Genomic DNA, 18,320 nt, shown 5'->3' with positions numbered 1-18,320 from the left:
AATTTAGTACTCCCTCTGTCCCAAAATAAATGTTCGGTCCACAAAACGAGAACTTAAAAATACTACGAATTTTCCAAGAAAAATTCAAACTTTTTTCAACAATTTACTAGATATCCATGAGTTCTTTTAATTTATGAAAAAAATTAAAAAAACAATTCTTGTAGAAAATTTTAAGTTCTTGTTTTGCGGACCAAGCATTTATTTTGAGACGGAGGTAGTACAATTTTTCAGATACACGTATTTTGATTTGAAATGTGTTCATATAAAACAATTTCGACCAAAAAATCTTCTCTTTTTTTCCCAGTATTTCTTTCAACTTTTCTAGAAATGGCATTTCAAAGTAAAACTCAAAATGTTTTGCTCATCATAGAAAACTATAAGTCCTACGCAATTAGAACCTAAGTTCGACAATGAAGAGCAAATTCACACCACACAGCTAATATACACTAATTAATTTTGCTCCGATTGTCCCTCCAACTCTGAGATTCCCAACATAAGATTTTTTTTTTTCAATCAATAGAAAAAATTATTTTATATCAAATATGAAGTACAGAGTACAAATTCAAACTTCAATTGTGAGAGTCATGAGACAACTAAGCCCGACAACTCAACTAATTAAAGAAATAAGCTCATTATAAGGTAGAGACTAAAATTCTTGACCTCCTAATGAGATGCAAGAATCCTGACCAACTAAGTCAACCCCAATTGGTCCTAGATTGACTCCTTTCAAAATGAAAACAATCATATAAAAAATATCTTCACTTGCAAATAGACATAAGGGTAAATTCTAGATACACCCCCTATACTTAGATCATTTTTCAACTACACCCCATCTATTTCATTTTTAATCACTCGCACCCTTTGTACTTAAGACTAGTTTGGAACTGTTAGTATTTCCGTCCAAAGTAACGAAAAGACTGAAATATACCCATTTGTATTTCCTTTCTTTGAAAAATCATAACTTATTTATATAAGGTCCAAAAATACTCAAACTAACGCCCAAACTTGCGTAACATCCATGTGTATCTATTGTAAAAATTGAAAGATTGGTTATCAACCAAATATTGTCCAAATTTCAAAAGAACAAGTTGTTCTACAGAAAAATAGGGCAGCCAATCATGTCTTCGTAGAAAATCCATAACTAATTCATTCCAACTCCAAAAATATTGAAACCAACTCTCAAAGTTTCATAACGTAAAGTATTATTTTCAGTAAAAATATCAGATTCATAACTTAATAGGATAGTTTCCAGAAATAAAAAGAAGATGGCTCTGCCCAGATTTCGAAACATGTGTATCAGTTCATATTCCGAAAATCATAACTAATTCTGTGTTGATTGGTTTTGCATGTTCTCGGTATCAAAAAAATTTTCTTTAAACTTACTTTAAAAGTTATGAAGACATCAAAAATTGAACCATAGCAGAAGATTTCTCAAAATACGAATTTGTGATGGTCCAGAAAGCTGTCAAGAAAGTTTAAGAAGTTACCGACAAGAAAATAAGTTTTCCGACGAGAGAATGGTGATGGGAGGTGGTGACTCATGGTGGAACTGAGGTGTGTGTGTGGGGGGGGGGGGGGGGGGGGGGGGGGGGGGGGTGGAAGAACACCATCCTCCTCCTCTTTCTTCAAATTTCGTAGCTTCCTCCCTCAAAAATTAAAATACATGTTTGACTAGTTTTTACCAAGATGATAAAAAAAAATGTTATAACCAAATATATTTACACATGCATGAGTATAATTCTAGGTGTCAAATTGGCCATGCCATGTGTCTATAAGTGTGACATGTGTACTTGCATGCGCAAGTGGTCCCAGACGCCCGAGCACACGCGTAGCCGAGAAGCTGTCCAGATTTCGGTCTCAGAAAAATATGAAATTTACAGAGTACACTAAATAAATTATTCTTAGAATAACCCCACTCTCTTAATTTCAAGAAAAAATCCAAAACACATAGATATGAAATGTCTGGCCAATTGACTTGTAAAATATGTTCGTGATTCCGTCCGCGGCCAATAATTAATGGTAGTGATGAATTATCATTGTAAATGGGTTTTGAGATCAATTTGGTCTTAAAGAAGATGTTTTAGATGGGAAAATTCCCGCCAACAAACCATTACCTGCTTTTCCGTTATTTTGGACGGAAATACTAACAGTTCCAAACTAGTCTTAAGTACAAGGGGCGAGTGATTAAAAATGAAGTAGAGGGGATGTAGTTGAAAAATGACTTAAGTACAGGGGGTGTATCTGGAATTTACCCTAGACATAATCAGAGCATCTCCAATCCATACAAAATAGAGGATGGATGTAACACATTGAGGGGAGATTTTGTAATTTATTCCACTTTTTCTTCACTTTTTGTACTTTTTTGGGAGAATTTTTGAGGGACCCACCGTCCTTTTTAGAGTTTGGAGGAAATTTGTACTCCAAATTTACTTTTGGTCCTCCATTTTTAGAGGACCAAATTTACTTTTGGAGGACCAAACTCTAAAAAGGACGGTGGGTCCCTCAAGGATTCTTCCAAAAAGTAGAAAAAGTAAAGAAAAAGTGGAATAAATTACAAAATCTCCCCTCAATGTGTTACATCCATCCTCTATTTTGTATGGATTGGAGATGCTCTCAGAGATCGGGATTTGGATTATGCAACAGTTGTGTCAAATTTTCCCATGTTCATTGAAACTTGCCCCAATTCGATTTCTCCTAATCGATAACAATTCCATCGTCCTCCGTCAATTCCTCTGAGCTTTGCCGCTACCAACATCACTGGCGTCAAATATATTTGCCGTAGCAGGATCTTCGTCTCTCCCATCAAGTTCCGCAATGAGATCTCATGGAAGTTTGCTATAAAAAGAGATGCGACAACACAAGGGTGGAGTTAGGGCCGAGTTGCCCTCTAGGCAAGTGAGGCATGGACTTTAAAACCCACATTTAGGAAGGCCCAAAAATTTGGGAAAACATTTTTTATCAAAAAGATTCCACCGTCAATGATATTTGATAAAAAAAAATATTTTTTATCAAATATCATGGATGAATTGATTTTCGTACTTTTTTTTTATCCATATTTCATTTTTGTTTTTTAGCAAAAAAAATACATATACTTTTAACACTTAGGCTCCGTTTGTTTGGGCGTAAAATATTTTACTTATTTTTTGGTGTTTGGTTGTGTAAAAAATGAGAAAAATATTTTACATGTAAACATTTTCCATTAATTGGATGAAAATGACTTGCCCTTAAATCTTCCGTAAGTTATTTTTCGAAACGAACCCGCTGCCTTCTACTGCAATTCTCACTGCTCAGTTTTCTCAATCGTCAACCCTGACTCACGTTCAATTTCAATATTTCTATATCTCTCCACCGTTTTAGCCTCCTCTCTCTCTACACTATATGTTGAATTCTGAAAATATTTTCAAATTTCAACCAAACACTGAAAAATAAAAGTTTGAAATTTTATTTTCTGAAAAAATATTTTACATGAAAAATATTTTATATTGTAAAACATTTTACATCGAAACAAACTGAGCCTTAAAAATAAAAAGGAGAATGTGAATATCAAAAAATGAGCATGAATATCCCTTTGAAATTTAACCATTACAAGTAACTAGACTAATAGGGGGGTTAAGTGGAAAACGCTAGTAGTTAAAGGGCGAATTAATGTAAAATTCATCCCCAACGAAGCCGCCCTGTCACTTCCAATTTTTATTTCTCGTACCGTAACCGTGTCAGAAAGTTAGGGTTTCTACTGGTTATACTATTCAATTGCAGATTGCCAAAGAATTCTCACTTCGTTGTTGTACTTTGATCAAAGGTGAGATTTCGACGGTCACTGTTCCGCGTTTGTTTTTAGTTATAAACCGTAATTTGTTGGAATTCGTAAACTGGCCTTTTAAATTACGATTATTCTAAGAATACATCCAAACACACATCCTTATGCACATCCACACACAAGTGTGTGGGCCCACAAACTCTAGACACTCGTGTAGGTGTGTATATGAGTGTATGTTTGGGTGTGAAGATAATTACTCTTTAAATCAGGGTGTGAAGATAATTACTCTTTAAATCAGCCCGACCTGACCTAGGCCTTTTCTTTCTTGCTTCTCCTTTTTCTTTTTTTTTATTATAATAATTAAATTCATACAATTTAGTTTCTAGAGCAGAAAAGCTATGTGCACAGCAGCTTATACACAGCAGCTGTGCACAGATGCCATTTTCTCCCGGCTCGGATCGCACAAAGATGATCGGAGCTAGTGATTTTGGGTGTTTTGTTAACGCCTCTAACGATATCGAACGAAGCTCATTTTTTACAGAGACCTTAAACGGCATATTTAGAACAAAATGAGCGGCTTCGATCATCTTTGTGCGACCCGAGCCGGGAGAAAATGACATCTGTGCACAGCTGCTGTGTATAAGCTGCTGTGCACATAGCACTGCTCTTTCTAGAGTTTTTTTTTTTGAAGAGCTCTTTCTAGAGTTCAGCTTTCTGTTTTCTTGATTTTTTTTTTTTTGGTTATTGTTGCATACACATACCGAGGTTAACAAGTGAAATTCGCTTCAGCATTGCTACAGAGGGAAAAAATTAGACTTTGTTTGGTTTAGGTTTCGAGGGAGGTTTTTTGGGTAATAAGTGAAGGAAGCTAGATAGAGATATGAAAGTAATAATTGAAGAGAAAACTTATTGGGATCGTCTTGGGAAAGGGGGTGGTTTTGGAAAACCAAAGCGAACAAAGTCGGCATTTTTTGTGCCCTTAGTTTCATGCCAATGGAAGGGGGATCGGAAGAAGGTAAAAGAAAGAAAGGCTAGCAATTTGAATTTGAGTCCTGATTTAATGGGCCATTTTGTCGACAATAAGTCTGTTGACACAGATAATATGCACATTGATTGTGCACAGATTTTTGTGTGGGGCCCATTATGTATCCCATACAAAAAATTCGAGCCGTTGCTCATAAAATGTAAAACAGGTTTTCAAGGGCTCCTGCGAAAAATCAACTCAATCCAATACCTATAGGTGTTCAATTTAATCATCCTACTTTTCATTATCCTGACATTCGAATGAAAAGTTAAATAATTGGATCAAGCACCTAGGTATCGGATTGAGCTGATTCTTGGCGTGACATTTAATGAACGGCTCAGATTATTTGCGTGGGACCGATAGTGGGCCCCACACAAATCTGTGCGCGATCTGTGTACATATCATCTGTGTGAATAGCACAGTTTGTTTTGTCAATTGATCGGAGGGAGGTTGCTGAACCTATTTTGTTGTAAACTGGGTATTATCCGAGGTTTTGATCATCTAGATTGCATAATGTTTTAGGGATAGAAAAAGTGAATACGAATGACCCTGTGTGCAAGGGAGTCAGAATTTTGTTACTAAGCTGGATCAAAAATCTTAGGCACAGTCATATGCTTTATATATTTTTCTATGGTGTAATCCGAGAAAATGGTTGTTCTAAGATAGCGAACGGGAATAGGATCTCTAACCTTCATTGATAAAGTTGATATTTTGTTCGAGGTCTTTTCCAGTTTTGAAAAATGCATGATAATCACATTTGGAATGCTACTAAATGTATCTTTCTGATATGTAAAAACAACTTATCATCCATCTATTGATCGTAGGGTTGTAAAAATAATCGCTCAACTGAATGACCATCCAAACTAGACCGAATCTGTCAATTTTGATCGATTTTTTAGTTAGTTTCTGTTTGTTTGGTTGTGAAGTACTAGATAAATCGTTTTTCGGTTCAGCTCCGGTTTATAAGATTTCTTCACTTAAGGGTCCAGTTCTTTTACGTTAGTTTCTTTGCATCCACAACTTTGTTATTTCTTACTCTCTTTCTCATACCCTCTTCTGGATGTGAAACATTCTCTCTATCTTGTCTTCATCCTCCTGAACACTACCTAACACTCTTTGATCCTTCTGTAGTGTTAATATTTGTTGTTACCCCTTTCAGCATTGCAATTGGACCTAGAGTTTCTTTCCCGGGGGTATAAATGAGAATTTTTGCTACTGTATTGGTACCCAACCTTGAGGCTCAATTCATCACACCAAAAACTGAACCGAACTGTGGTTTTGGTTTGGTTGATTGGCACCGGGTCAGTTTCGATCCATAACTACAAACCCATATGATTGGCTCGGTGCGAAGTTATCTTGAAGGCTGAGCTAACCGAACTGCATGTATCGGTAATTGATCCTCGTTAGGATTGCAAAGCTCGTCCTTCACAATTTTTAGAGCAACTGAATGGACTGCATTGGGGAATTTGAGTACTTGGGGTAGGACAACGACTTTGGCATGGTCCAATTTGTAAAATAACTCAGCCCCGGCCTTGAGGGGAAGCGGGATTTTGGCCGAAGAAGGGGCCCATTTGAGTTCGAAGTTGTGTATATATATTAAAAACCTAATTCTATTCACTGATTTAGCTAGTGTTTTGGCGGCGAAAGATTCACCAGTACAGGGCCTAGCACGTGGGTTCAAGTCTCGTGTCATTGAATGATGCGGTCCTCTCTCATTGTTTTTTGGTTCTTTCCATGGGATCCGGTGGCGATTAAGATTAAGAAGTAAAACTTTTAAGTCTTGTTTTCTTAAGCCTCAATTATTTAATTGACGAATGTCGGATGGAGTTAAAATGAACAAGGCTGATGAGGTAAATCTATGTTACTGCTTAGTGTTCATATGAAGTGGAAATGGGTTCAAATCTTGTTTTTTCGTGCCAAGGGAGAAGCTTACTCCACATTGATTGCGGCCTGCAGTTTGCATCTTTTTGTGAAATCATTGATGTAGGACCAGGGGTGGACACAAGGGGGTGCTTGGGCCCCTACACAACTCCAATTATTCTCTTTATTGTACTAGTTTTTCAGGTTAATGTGGAAAAATTCCATGAGATTGGACCCTCCAAGTCCCTTGGATGAAAAAAAAAATGGTCATAAGATGTGTGGAAAAACTCCCTAAAATTCTCAAGTATAAGAACCATTTTTTGGTCGTGTGTGGAAAATCAAATGACGGTTACATATGTACCAAAAATCCAGACCTACCAAATAGCAATATATACTTACTGATTATAGTTTTTGTTATCAGCATAGAAATACATATGGTTTAGGACCCCACTAGGTACAATTCCAGTGTCCGCCCATGTAGGACCCTCATTAGCTGTTGTTAATATTAGGTGGTTTGGTGATAGAAAATTTGTACCAGTTTGGTGATAGAAAATTTGTACCAAGACATAGGTATCTACCTGCTAATTACCATTTGCGCTTATGAGGTGAATCATCAAACCATATTATTTTTTTAATGTGTGTTACAGAGCCATGTACTATCTTTTGCTGTTCCCTGAGTATAGTATGGTTGTTTGCATGTATTTGATGACTAGGATCCTTGTATGAATTGTTGTGATGAGACCTGAGGGATACATTTTTGAAGTACTCAGGCATCTGGATTTGTAAACGGTCCTTTAGTTATTGATGTAGTCTTTGTAGAGATGAATTTAAGAGGTATGGACTATGGAATAAGAAACCCCAGGAGATGGATCAACAGTATGGATACATTGTAGTTTTAGTGAATGAATGGTATCCTGTTCAACATTTTTCTTACGAGATTAAGATTACAATTTAAAATGGATATGTTTCCTTGCTGGTACATTACCTATTGGGATTTTGAAATGCAGATGCATAAACCTCTAAAGTAATTCATAGTTATAATGCGCAGTTAACCACCATGCGGCTAAACCTTTGGTAGATTGTATTTGATTTGCTCATTTATTTATAGGTGGAGTAGATGGTTGACTTTTTCTTATGCTGCCATTTTTATTTAGCTATTTATACTTGCCAGTTGTCACATACTCAGATGATACATTGATAGACTCGTGCGAAGAACAGGACTTGAACTATGGGGAAGAGGAAGTCAAAAGCAAAGCCACCACCAAAAAAGCGGATGGACAAGCTTGACACTGTTTTCAGTTGTCCATTCTGCAACCATGGCAGTAGTGTTGAATGCCGCATGTGAGGATTTCTTGAAACTTTGATTTCTAGTCACTGGGCATTTTTGTGTGGTTTTTTCAAAGGGGACCAAAAAAAACAATAAAACCATTTTTTTTACTTTCTACATTTCCTCTCCTTTTGATAAATGCTTGAATTATTTGCAAATAACCATAAACAAGACTTATCTGGTTATAAGAGACTGACGCTAGGAGCATCACTTAGATATCATTGGTTACATAACATAAGGTGACTAGTAACTGAGGAGCCCTAATTTAGGTCTGACAACCCAATGAATAAATGAGGGCCCTAAATGCATAAGATCGGGGAAGGTCATGGATAATAATAATATGATCCGAGGGAGTCAAGTCATTTCGGTGGGTGCCAATCTTTTTGCTCACAAGGGCACTTGTCTTTATCCAGTGATATGAAGAACTCAATTGGCGAGGCCATATGCAGGATTTGCCAGGAGAGCTTCAGTACTACTGTAACAGGTATGTTTCAAACATACAATCCAGGCTATAGCAGTTGTGAGTATTCGTTATCTTATAAATCCGTCGAAAAAATATGTCCATGACCCCAGATACAGCAGAAACGTGGGGAGCTTCATTGTAGCCATTTGGTAGCTAGGGTTGCTTCTCAATGAAATAGATGACCTTTCTGACTATTTCCCTCTCTTTTTTTCTGTGTTTGTGTTGTTTGCAGCTTTAACTGAGCCAATAGACATGTAAGTGCAGTGCAATTACTTGTTCACTCTAATAATGACTCTCTCTCTCTCTCTCTCTCTCTCTCTCTCTCTCTCTCTCTCTCTCTCATATCTAGAAGTTGGAAATGTGCAGATATAGTGAATGGATTGATGAATGTGAACTAGTCAACAACGTGGATGATGATGGTGCTGAATAGCAGACTTGATGATGCTGAGAGTGGTTCAAGTTTTCCTTCAAATCCTGAATTTTACTTTTAACCTGCTTATTGGTGAGAGTAATGGGAGTAATTATGAATTATTAGCTGATATAGTAGTTATGTCGGCCGGTCGATTGAAGCTACTACGATTTTGAGGCTAGCAATCAAACTTAGTAAAATATTTGCACTTCAAAACCCCTCGCGAAAGAGACTTTCCAATTTCACTGCTTATTGCTTTTGGAAATTTTTTGTATTGAAGTTAATACTTAATAGTAGTATCTTTATGTTGTACATGATACACACCTTTGCGGGTTTATAAATTACCTTCTTCCAGTGACCTTGTGATGCCTTCGGGAGTCCGTTGCCATTTTAGGAAGTACTTTTCTGTTTAACTTTTTGCATGGTCTTCTGCCTTTTGGTAGATTGGTATTTAATTGAAGCAGTCGTGTGCTCAAAGGAGAGCAGAAGGTTGAATTTGTTTATGAGGTTGAGTTCCAGCCATAGATTTTACTGATGGGTCTGGGCTTAGGTTTCGTTAGTTGTTCTGGTCCATTTTTCGTATGGTTTTTCTTTGTTCATTTCTAGTTTTGAGTTACTTAAAAGCCTCAGATTGTTCATGTACTCAAATGGAATGGGAAGAGGGATGACCATTATCTGTCAAATGGGTGTTTGCTTTGTAAATTCTTTCTTCGTAGTTCCTATTACTCATCATAAGATAAGGGTGTGTGGTTAATCCATTTCTCTTTCTCGTTTTCCATCACTCAGTTGGGATTCAATTCCAACCATAAATTCTCACTTCCTTAAAATTCCAAAGAAATTGCTTCTCTGTGGCTAGAAGCGAAGTTAAAATTTACTTAGGAATCCTTATGAGGCATGGATGGCAATCTCCACCCCACCCGAAGCTTATAGATATCTGAACTAACCCGTTCCAATTGGGACAGATTTAAAACACGATTTAAAACTGCAGATTTGGCTTTGATTTTTAACTGGAAAACAACGGCAAATTTTGATTCGAGGTTGATTTTATACAATATTTGCACATAGAGCATCTCCAATCTTCGCCCAAAATTCTACCCAAACTTGCCCCACTCCAATGGCAAAATGATGTGTTAACCCAAATCTATTACTCCTATTTTTTATGTTCCCAAGTTCATCTCTCTCTCTTGCCTCTACTCCAATGACTCCAATAGCTCTCTGGCGATGACTCCAACGAAGCAATGGTCAGGAAGGTGGGTAAAGGTGGTCGTCAGAGCAATGGTTCTATGGCTGCAATGCTAGAAATGGCAGAACAGTAAATACTGAATGAAGTTAGTAGAGCCGTTGGAAGAATGGGGAGTGGTTTGAGTTGTCCCAGATTTGGGAAAACAAATGGCTAAAATCCAAAATGGGGAGGGACTTGAGTAAAGGGATTGGTTTGTAAAGTTTTGCCCAAATTTTGCCCATATCCAAACCAATCCCTGTCGGACACACGGCTACAATCTAGGCGGAGAGAATTATATCGGGTTTGGTTATGGTTCAAAATTTTCGCATTTTGGCTCGGTTTTGTTCAAAACTCGGGCCAAACCGTCCCATTGCCCTCCATATTATGAGGATTCAAGAATTAATCTAGTTAATCATAATGAAGCTTTAGACCAAGAATTCTCAAATCCTTTTTGGCCCCAAAACTAACGCCCCAAATGCTAAGAGACTGTTGCCCAACGACATTAGGAGTGCACTTCGTGTTACGAGTAAAGAGCTCAAGAGTCCAACTCCTCTAAAGTGATAATCCAACTATTCTAACAATACTAAAAGGATAATCCAAACCAACCTTTCAAAAATTTGGAAGAGCTTTCTGATCACGAGAAGTTACACTTGCATTGTGATTCAGAATATTTGTTACATAAGTGGCCATTGATAGAGTGTAGTAGCAACTAAAAGGATAATCCATCCGGATACATTTGAATCTAAAGCAGAATACAGATCCATCCTGCCCAGGGAGACACTCAAGATCAAATATTAAGTGCAGCGGTATAATATACAGTCACTGGAAACTCACAAATACTCCCACAAACCCGACTACGCATATCCCAAGGATAATAAGAAAAGCATTCTATATATCCAGCGACAACCAGTTACAACTTTCTGCAAATACTTGTCAAGAAATTCGACCTTCGGTAGGTATAATTAGATGAAACTCTTAGAACCTAAATAAAGGTTTGGCAGACATCACAATTGTCCACCTGCCAATCCATTTCTGCCAAGTGCCGACCCATGGTATATTTTCCAGTATAAGTACACCGCAACTAGTTAATAAAATGACATAAGAGCAGCCAAATTTATCATTCTGGGAACCATCTTCCACCAGTTAGAATATGCTCCAAAAGCCAAAATGTTGCAGACCTCCAGCTCCATATGGCATTCAACTATGCACAAGATCCTCGAGATAAAAACGAGGTTCAATTGCTGAAAGACTGAAGGCTGGATGTTATAGAGTTAAACAAAACTACTACCCGGTGAAACAATTAGGTCGATGTATACTACTAGACCGACCAAAAAGCCACTTATTCCTTGAGCAAACAAGTTTCTTCAAACTACGTCAAATAGTAGCCACCATTCAAGTTGTCAACAAGGTAATCATAGGGCCCACCGGTTCCATAGTCAAACCCTTCATTTGTAGGAGTCATTAATTTTGGAGCAGAATAAATATTACCGGCACTATCCTTCAGAGTAGTAGCCTTGGTCCTACCCTTCACAGATCGCTTGTTATCCGAAGGAAACTCGGCAGTGAGCCTTCCCAGTTGCTTCTGCAAATCAGCAACTGAGTCATTTGTTAATTTCACTTTTGTGCTCTTCTTCCCATCAACCATCTTAAATTCCAACCTATACAATGCACAAGCATCACACTTGTTGATCTCGTATTCATACAAGTGCCACTCAAAATCTTTCCTTGGTTGTGGATCCATATAATATGATCTTTTCAGCCCTCCAAATTCATTCATCACTTGCTTCCTCGACTCATGCCAACCGCGTCCATTATAGTCTGGCAGTGATCGTTGCTTTCGATTCCCACTCTCAAATGCCCTTCGAGGCTTATCAAAAAAGAGCCACTCCCTGATTGTTTCGCCTTCAAGAACTGTAAGATCAAAAAGCTCTGCAATAGCAAATTGGAGAAAAAAGAACATAAGAATTATACATTGTCCACAAATTTTAGATGTACTTTAGGCTCCATTTGTTTTGACGTAAGATAATTTCCTCTAAAACATTTTACCCAGTTTCCATTGTTTTCGTTGGACAAAAGGACATAAAATATATCGGAAGTAACACATTTTCCACTGTATGGCCAAAATCGAATTTGTTTCCAGTTACCCAGTTACCCGTAAGATTCTTGACTCCAAAGTAAAGTTTCAATGGGTAGGTACAGAAGTTCATGTTACAATTATTCAACTATTGCATTCCTCTTTAAGTTTCTCCACTTGAAAAGTACATAAAGGTAATCATAAATTGCATGTATGTCATTTGAAATATTGTGTTTGCAATTATTTCTCCGATTATCGGTTTCAGAATTTTGTTTGTAATGGAAAACACTACTTAATCTAACACTGCAAAACAGAAGGAATATCTTTCACAAACTAGTTTTCCATCGAGAATATTAAACATTGTAAAATATCTTGCATCAAAACAAATGGAGCCTTAGGGGACAAACACTTACCAGGAGCATTCCACGGAGACTTCGTAGTTGCAGCACCCTCGCATTCGGGGATACCAACATCCTTTCCCAGTGCTCTTGCACTAAGAGCAGCAAAAAGCAGAGCATCCTTTAGGCCAATGCCCCCAGGTCGCAGAACTGGAGACATACCAGGAGGCCCTTCATTCAGTGCAAGTGCTGCATGAAAGCTACTGCAATAGTCTTGACACCAATCCAATGCTTGAGCAGGCCTGGGACAATCCCAAAGTGCACATTTTGGCCCCAAGAACGCAGAAGGTGGAGGGCAAATATTTGGCAAAATGCCAGAAATCTGATGCATAGCATCCTCTCCATACAGAGCCCCAGTACCATCTAAACCAGGGTAGAAGTTTCGATCATCTTGATGTAGATCATATGCATGATAGTCCAACTGAGAGGGAAAACCTGAGCTATTGACTCCCATGTTTTGAACTACCGAAGGGGAGCCTTTGCATTGATCAACCAATTGGAAGTCGTGCTGATGTGGCCGCTGATTCACACCAAAGCCCTGCATCATGCACATATTTTCAGTAAAAGTAAACCACAAATAGCTCTTGGAGAATTGCCAAGCAGGGAAAATTCTCATTAAACCAAAGATGAATACAAGAAAAAAGAAGAAGGAATTAAAGGTCAGTCTACATTCAATGAATAGGAGGACAAATAGGATAATAGATGTCTAAAATGCACAGAGCAAGACGTGGCTATGGAATAAGAGACTAGAGTTTCAGAAGACTTGTGAAAGAGATCCACTTGGATGGAACTTCATACAAGGAAACTTAGTGGGTAGAGTAATAAGATTTAATTGGAAAAATGAAAAAAAAAAAGGGAAAAAAAAAAGGGCAGAGAAATTCGCAAAAGCAACAGTAAACTTGCAGTGAGTATAGCCAAAAGCAGATGAAAGGGAGAATGAGGCATACAAATTTATTAAGGTGGGGAGTTAAAGAACATGGGGCCTTAATTAAACAAGGCGTGCGTGATTAGAGCAACAAACAGAAAGGAATCTTAGAGTAATGAGGCTAACATAGAATTGATAGGTTCGAAAACTTCCAACTAATGAAACAGAAACCAATGAGATGATACAAGATTTAAGGTCAAAACCGGTATGCACTTCATAACACCAATTAAAAGGTGTATAACAAAACATGGACAGTAGAAGGTAGTTAAAGAGGACAATGCTTGATGAATGAGCTAATTAGCAGCCGTTTTTTTCTTGGAGGGCAAGAATCGTAAGATGCTTGTGGCTGGCAAAGGATTCCGTGGTGGAAGAGAAAGGGAAGAATGGCAACAAAATAAGTTGCAGTAAACAAGTACAACAAGATAAAGCAGAAAAACATCAAGTTTCATATGGCTAAATCAACTCAAGCACAGCAGCTCCAGCATGGAAAATGCTCACAATTCTACTGCTTATATCTTTTCTGGTGCTTCCGGCCTTTTTTGCTTAGCCGGTCAACAGAAATGCCAAACCTTACATTAATAACAACAAAGGTGAGTTTCAAAGTAGAAATAACTCCATCCTATCAAACCATATTAGAGAGTAATTAACAACACAAATCAGAGATAGAACCACCACCAAAACTACATAGTAGAGGACAGCAGATGAAAAATTACTGGAGAATTCACATAGATAGAGGACAGCAGGTGCCCAACATTGGATAACTGACAGTGGCGGAACATAGGAACTTAGAAAACCACCTATACCAGTTATTTGTTTTTGAAGAAACATAACACATGCTAAACATGCTACTAGGTTTGATGAAGCAGAAAATGGATTGATAACACGCGGAAGAGCTGTGAGAACAGCTAGAAAGTTCAGAAACAAAGTCAGTATACAGAATAGAGACAGCAACAGAAACAAAGTTAGTATCCAGACCGTATCACACTGTACATGAGTACTCCAATTTAGATTTAGTCAATAAAACTGGCACTACAAGTAAAAAGACAGATATGTCTCCAATAATTTTGAAGGAAGTAGCACTCTATGGGCAGGGGCAGAGCTAAAACTTTCAGACAGTTTGCCATTTACAAGTCAAAAAATAAACATTTATCAATATTCACAAATAGAAAAATCACAACTGCCCTAACAAGGAAATGCTAACGACTACCCATAGGACAGTGTTTAATGAGCCAAAAGTGCCTAGTTATCTGTAAAAAGTGCATATACCTGTGTGAACGCGCATGGATGTCCACAGAACGTGTGCTTTGAAATTCTAACTTCTTTTGTATGTACTGTGTACATTATCGATGCCTATTCAGTACTGGGAGGTGTTCAGCAAAATTACAGTGTAAGGAGGCAAAGTCTATAAGTTTACTGTGAGTGCTTAATGCTTTGATCATCATCACAGTTGCGAGGTACAATTGACAAAATTAAACCTCAATTTGGCAATGGAGAAATTGAAAGACAATGGGGTCTAGTGAACCCACTTGACACAATGTCCCTCCACCTATATATGATACTATGATTAATTGAATATAGGAGTAACTGGTATCATTAAATGCATGTTCCCAAAAATAGAATAACAAAGCCACAATTGTATACCTGCTGGAAGCCAGTACGGTCGCTAACTTTTTGAGCATCGGGCTCAGGCTTCGGGGCAGCTAATGCACTGGTAGCATCATCTTCTTCCTCACACAGGTGCAGCAGCCTATAAATATCTGATGAAAAAGTCCCTAAACTCCCACCCTGCAAAATCACTCATTCACAACCCAAATTACAACCACATAATTCACATTAGATAAACACAACCATATATATTACTATATTGGTGACCGATGAAAAAGACCCCAAGCACCCACCATGCAAAATCAATCATTCACAACCCCAATTATAAATACACATACTGACATGCCCAAAAGTTTTCAAAACCATATTCTTGTAGCAGTAATCTTAATACTAATTGTTTCAATTCTACACGTTTGCCAGCCCAGATCTGTTTCTAGAAGTATGACATCTGCCACCACCACTTCCACAAATGCGACCTCACATATTTTCCTCCCCAACGTTCGGAGCCTTCTGTACCCATCTATAAACCATTCAAAAATGTTGTCATACGAGTATAAGTGCTGGTACTGCTCCGGTACCAGCGATACGACAAAATACAAACTGCTTACGCCAAAGATATTGCGAGTACATTTGATATTCCAGTACGCCTTGGGTATAGCCACGGGCACGTCTCTGTTGTATGCCTATAATTCTTCATATTTTTGTGTGGTGCACTGCAACGTTTATATTAAGAAGTGCTTTTCCTTCCTTCCAATTCTAAGGTCTAAGCTTTTCTATTTACTCTTCTTATACATATTATAGGAAGAGAACTAATTTAGAGTACCAAAAAAAAAGTTCGTGAAGTTGAACTCCAATTGGACATACACGAAAGAAGAAGATCATGCCTGCCTTTGGAGCTACTTTATCAAATTGAAGAATGAAAGAGGAGGAACTACCGAAAAATGAAGCAACGGAACTATCGAATTTATGAAGATCAGCCCATACCGAAGAGGGTACATGAACGCTAAAAGTTTCGCATTAACTAGATCAAGATGAAGTATTATTGAATTGTTTGAATTTACTGCTAATTTTTCTTTTGCCTTATGTTTTGTTATCTTTATACATATATGCATAAAGTTCATATTAAGACTTGTATATGAATTACAAACCTAGCCCAGTCGCTCCCATAAACTATTTCTCTAGGTTTTGTTGTATCCCCGTACCTGTAACATGCCATATGTCACCATACCTGTACACGTACCCCATAGGTGCCCATCCATGTCCATGTCCATAGAGACCATCACAATTCACAATAATTTACACAATCCGTGTGCAGAAAGCACTGTTATATAAGCATGTGGAACACAAACAGGAGATCTGAAGCAATACCTGCAAAGAAGAGGCCGGGGAGGGCTCATTGAGTTCAGCTTTCCACTCACGAAGCATCTGATGCACTTGCTCTTCGAGCACGGCCACCTCGATCGAACGGCTCTCCTTCCTTGCCGATTGAAGATCTGCAAACATGCCTTGGAGATCATCCACACGGTTCTTTGCCCTGTCCTTGAAGTGCTGGTGCGACGCTGTCTTGCACACGCCACTCTTCGATCCTTTCCCCATCGAAAGCAAAACTCTAACAATTTCCTTCTATCCACCTACGTAAACCACAGTTCACGAAAGTTCAACAGTGTCAGTTTCCAAATTAAAACAAGAAGTCGGACGCAGAAAACCCTAGAATCTCACAATCCACCTATAAAAAGCAGCAGTCCAACAGTCTCAGTTCCACAATTCCAAACACATATCGACTCAGAACCTAAAAAATTCAAAATCCAACTACAAAAACCAGTTCAACAGCCTCAACTCCCACAATATAAAAAAAAACAACTACTATGACTCAGAAACCCTGAACTTCTCTCAGGTTTGAAAGCTAGCCCAGACACCTGAGATATCAAAAAAAGAAACCCTAAACTTCCACAATACACCTACAAAAACACAGTTGAACAGTCTCAATTTGAGCACAGAAACCCCAAATTGGACTCGGAATTGACTTGATCACGACCTTTTGAGACGACAATCAAAAAAAAAAATGCGAGGAAAACGGAGACGAAAATAAAAGGAAAGTGGCAGTCACCGAGAGAAAAAAAGTCCAATCAAATTGCTGCTAAAATTCAAGAGGAAGAAAGATTGATCGGGTAGAAAGCTATTGATACCTTTCAAAGACGCAAGCCTGATCTGTTGAGGGAGCGGATGAATATATCAGTATATGTATGCGGGGAGAGAGAGAGAGAGAGAGAGAGAGCAATTTGGAGTGGTAAAGGTATATGGGCAAAGTCAGTCCGGTATTCCACCCGGCAAAGCGATGTGCGTACGCGGCAAAAGATTGAGTGGAATTATACTTTTATTTTTTTATTTTTTATGGTATTCTCCCCTGAGGTTTCTTACAAAGACTGATGAGAGCCCCAAACTTATTCAACTAATTATACCAAACTTATTCAACTAATTATACCGACCTCGCTTGAATGGGAATAACTTAAATTAGTGAGATCCGGGCGTGGCACATTGCGCGGGACTACATAGAAACTGTGTCCAATAAATTTTAACAATGCAAATGAGTAGGATCTCAATGAGCGGCAAATATGAATAACGTCTTTAAGATCTCTTGTGTAATTCCTTATGTGATATGAAATGTGACTCATCATAATACCATTTGAGGATCTGATCCTTCTGTTGATGTCCATGTTTTTATCGACTATGCAAGAAATCTGATTAACCGAACATCAATAAAATCTTAGTTGAGTTTGACTATTTATTTTACTTTTGAAAAATATGTTGTTTATTTTACTTGTGACAAATATGTTCCATTCAGTAAATATAGCGATGTCAAATCAACTAAATTTTTCATATGGATGATAGTACATGAAGACTTACAACAGAACAGCTTGCATCATCAAATGAAATAATGTATCATCATATTTTGCGTCACATGAACAATCACAAGAAGAATTATTACATACGAAGGTCTTACCCCTACAAGAATTATTACATATATAGGGGTGCACTACATAGGTGTAGTCACAATCTGAGTCGTCCATTTAAGCTATTAATGGTCCAAATTTCATATCGGCAATGGATAACTCAGATCTGCAAGAGCCAAGATAAAAGATGGGCCATTTTTAATTGTTGAGATGAACAGCTCGAATTGTTCACTACAACCCTGTAGTGCACCCTGCGCTACAAGAACCCAAGTGGCCAAGTCCACCCATGCAAATACAACATTTCC

The 18,320-nt window shown here is 37.9% G+C and overlaps 2 protein-coding genes across 5 annotated transcripts; one reads left to right on the top strand and one right to left on the bottom strand.

Moving 5' to 3' along the window:
- The first annotated feature begins 3,656 nt into the window (after positions 1 to 3,656).
- On the top strand, positions 3,657 to 9,194 carry LOC131315978 (transcription elongation factor 1 homolog). 3 transcript variants are annotated; one of them, XM_058345242.1, is made up of 5 exons: positions 3,657 to 3,799; positions 7,813 to 7,982; positions 8,382 to 8,452; positions 8,664 to 8,685; positions 8,798 to 9,194. In XM_058345242.1, the coding sequence occupies exons 2-5, from the start codon at positions 7,870 to 7,872 to the stop codon at positions 8,859 to 8,861; spliced, it is 270 nt and encodes an 89-aa protein (XP_058201225.1). In that variant the 5' UTR covers positions 3,657 to 3,799; positions 7,813 to 7,869; the 3' UTR covers positions 8,862 to 9,194. The 3 variants fall into 3 exon arrangements, with proteins under 3 accessions (XP_058201225.1, XP_058201224.1, XP_058201226.1); XM_058345241.1 differs by having other exon boundaries at positions 3,678 to 3,799; positions 7,828 to 7,982; XM_058345243.1 differs by having other exon boundaries at positions 3,704 to 3,799; positions 7,860 to 7,982.
- A 1,460-nt stretch (positions 9,195 to 10,654) lies between these two features.
- LOC131315976 (transcription factor VOZ1) lies at positions 10,655 to 17,407 on the bottom strand. 2 transcript variants are annotated; one of them, XM_058345237.1, is made up of 5 exons: positions 17,251 to 17,407; positions 16,433 to 16,695; positions 15,101 to 15,244; positions 12,550 to 13,072; positions 10,655 to 11,991 (listed from the first exon to the last, which is right to left on the bottom strand). In XM_058345237.1, the coding sequence occupies exons 2-5, from the start codon at positions 16,658 to 16,660 to the stop codon at positions 11,432 to 11,434; spliced, it is 1,455 nt and encodes a 484-aa protein (XP_058201220.1). In that variant the 5' UTR covers positions 16,661 to 16,695; positions 17,251 to 17,407; the 3' UTR covers positions 10,655 to 11,431. The 2 variants fall into 2 exon arrangements, with proteins under 2 accessions (XP_058201220.1, XP_058201221.1); XM_058345238.1 differs by having other exon boundaries at positions 17,172 to 17,258.
- Positions 17,408 to 18,320: the final 913 nt, after the last annotated feature.

Source organism: Rhododendron vialii, chromosome 2a (assembly GCF_030253575.1).
Source record: "Rhododendron vialii isolate Sample 1 chromosome 2a, ASM3025357v1".
Lineage (NCBI taxonomy): Eukaryota > Viridiplantae > Streptophyta > Magnoliopsida > Ericales > Ericaceae > Rhododendron > Rhododendron vialii.
This window is presented reverse-complemented; position numbering and strand designations above follow the sequence as displayed.

Excerpts from the sequence above, each read along its gene's own strand:
- LOC131315978 (XM_058345242.1), top strand. The coding sequence starts at position 7,870 with ATGGGGAAGAGGAAGTCAAAAGCAAAGCCACCACCAAAAAAGCGGATG. Across the intron at positions 7,983-8,381 it reads AGTAGTGTTGAATGCCGCAT|TGATATGAAGAACTCAATTG; the intron begins GTGAGGATTTCT and ends GTCTTTATCCAG. Across the intron at positions 8,453-8,663 it reads CTTCAGTACTACTGTAACAG|CTTTAACTGAGCCAATAGAC; the intron begins GTATGTTTCAAA and ends TGTTGTTTGCAG.
- LOC131315976 (XM_058345237.1), bottom strand. The coding sequence starts at position 16,660 with ATGGGGAAAGGATCGAAGAGTGGCGTGTGCAAGACAGCGTCGCACCAG. Across the intron at positions 15,245-16,432 it reads CCCCGGCCTCTTCTTTGCAG|GGTGGGAGTTTAGGGACTTT; the intron begins GTATTGCTTCAG and ends GTGATTTTGCAG. Across the intron at positions 11,992-12,549 it reads GTCTCCGTGGAATGCTCCTG|AGCTTTTTGATCTTACAGTT; the intron begins GTAAGTGTTTGT and ends TTGCTATTGCAG.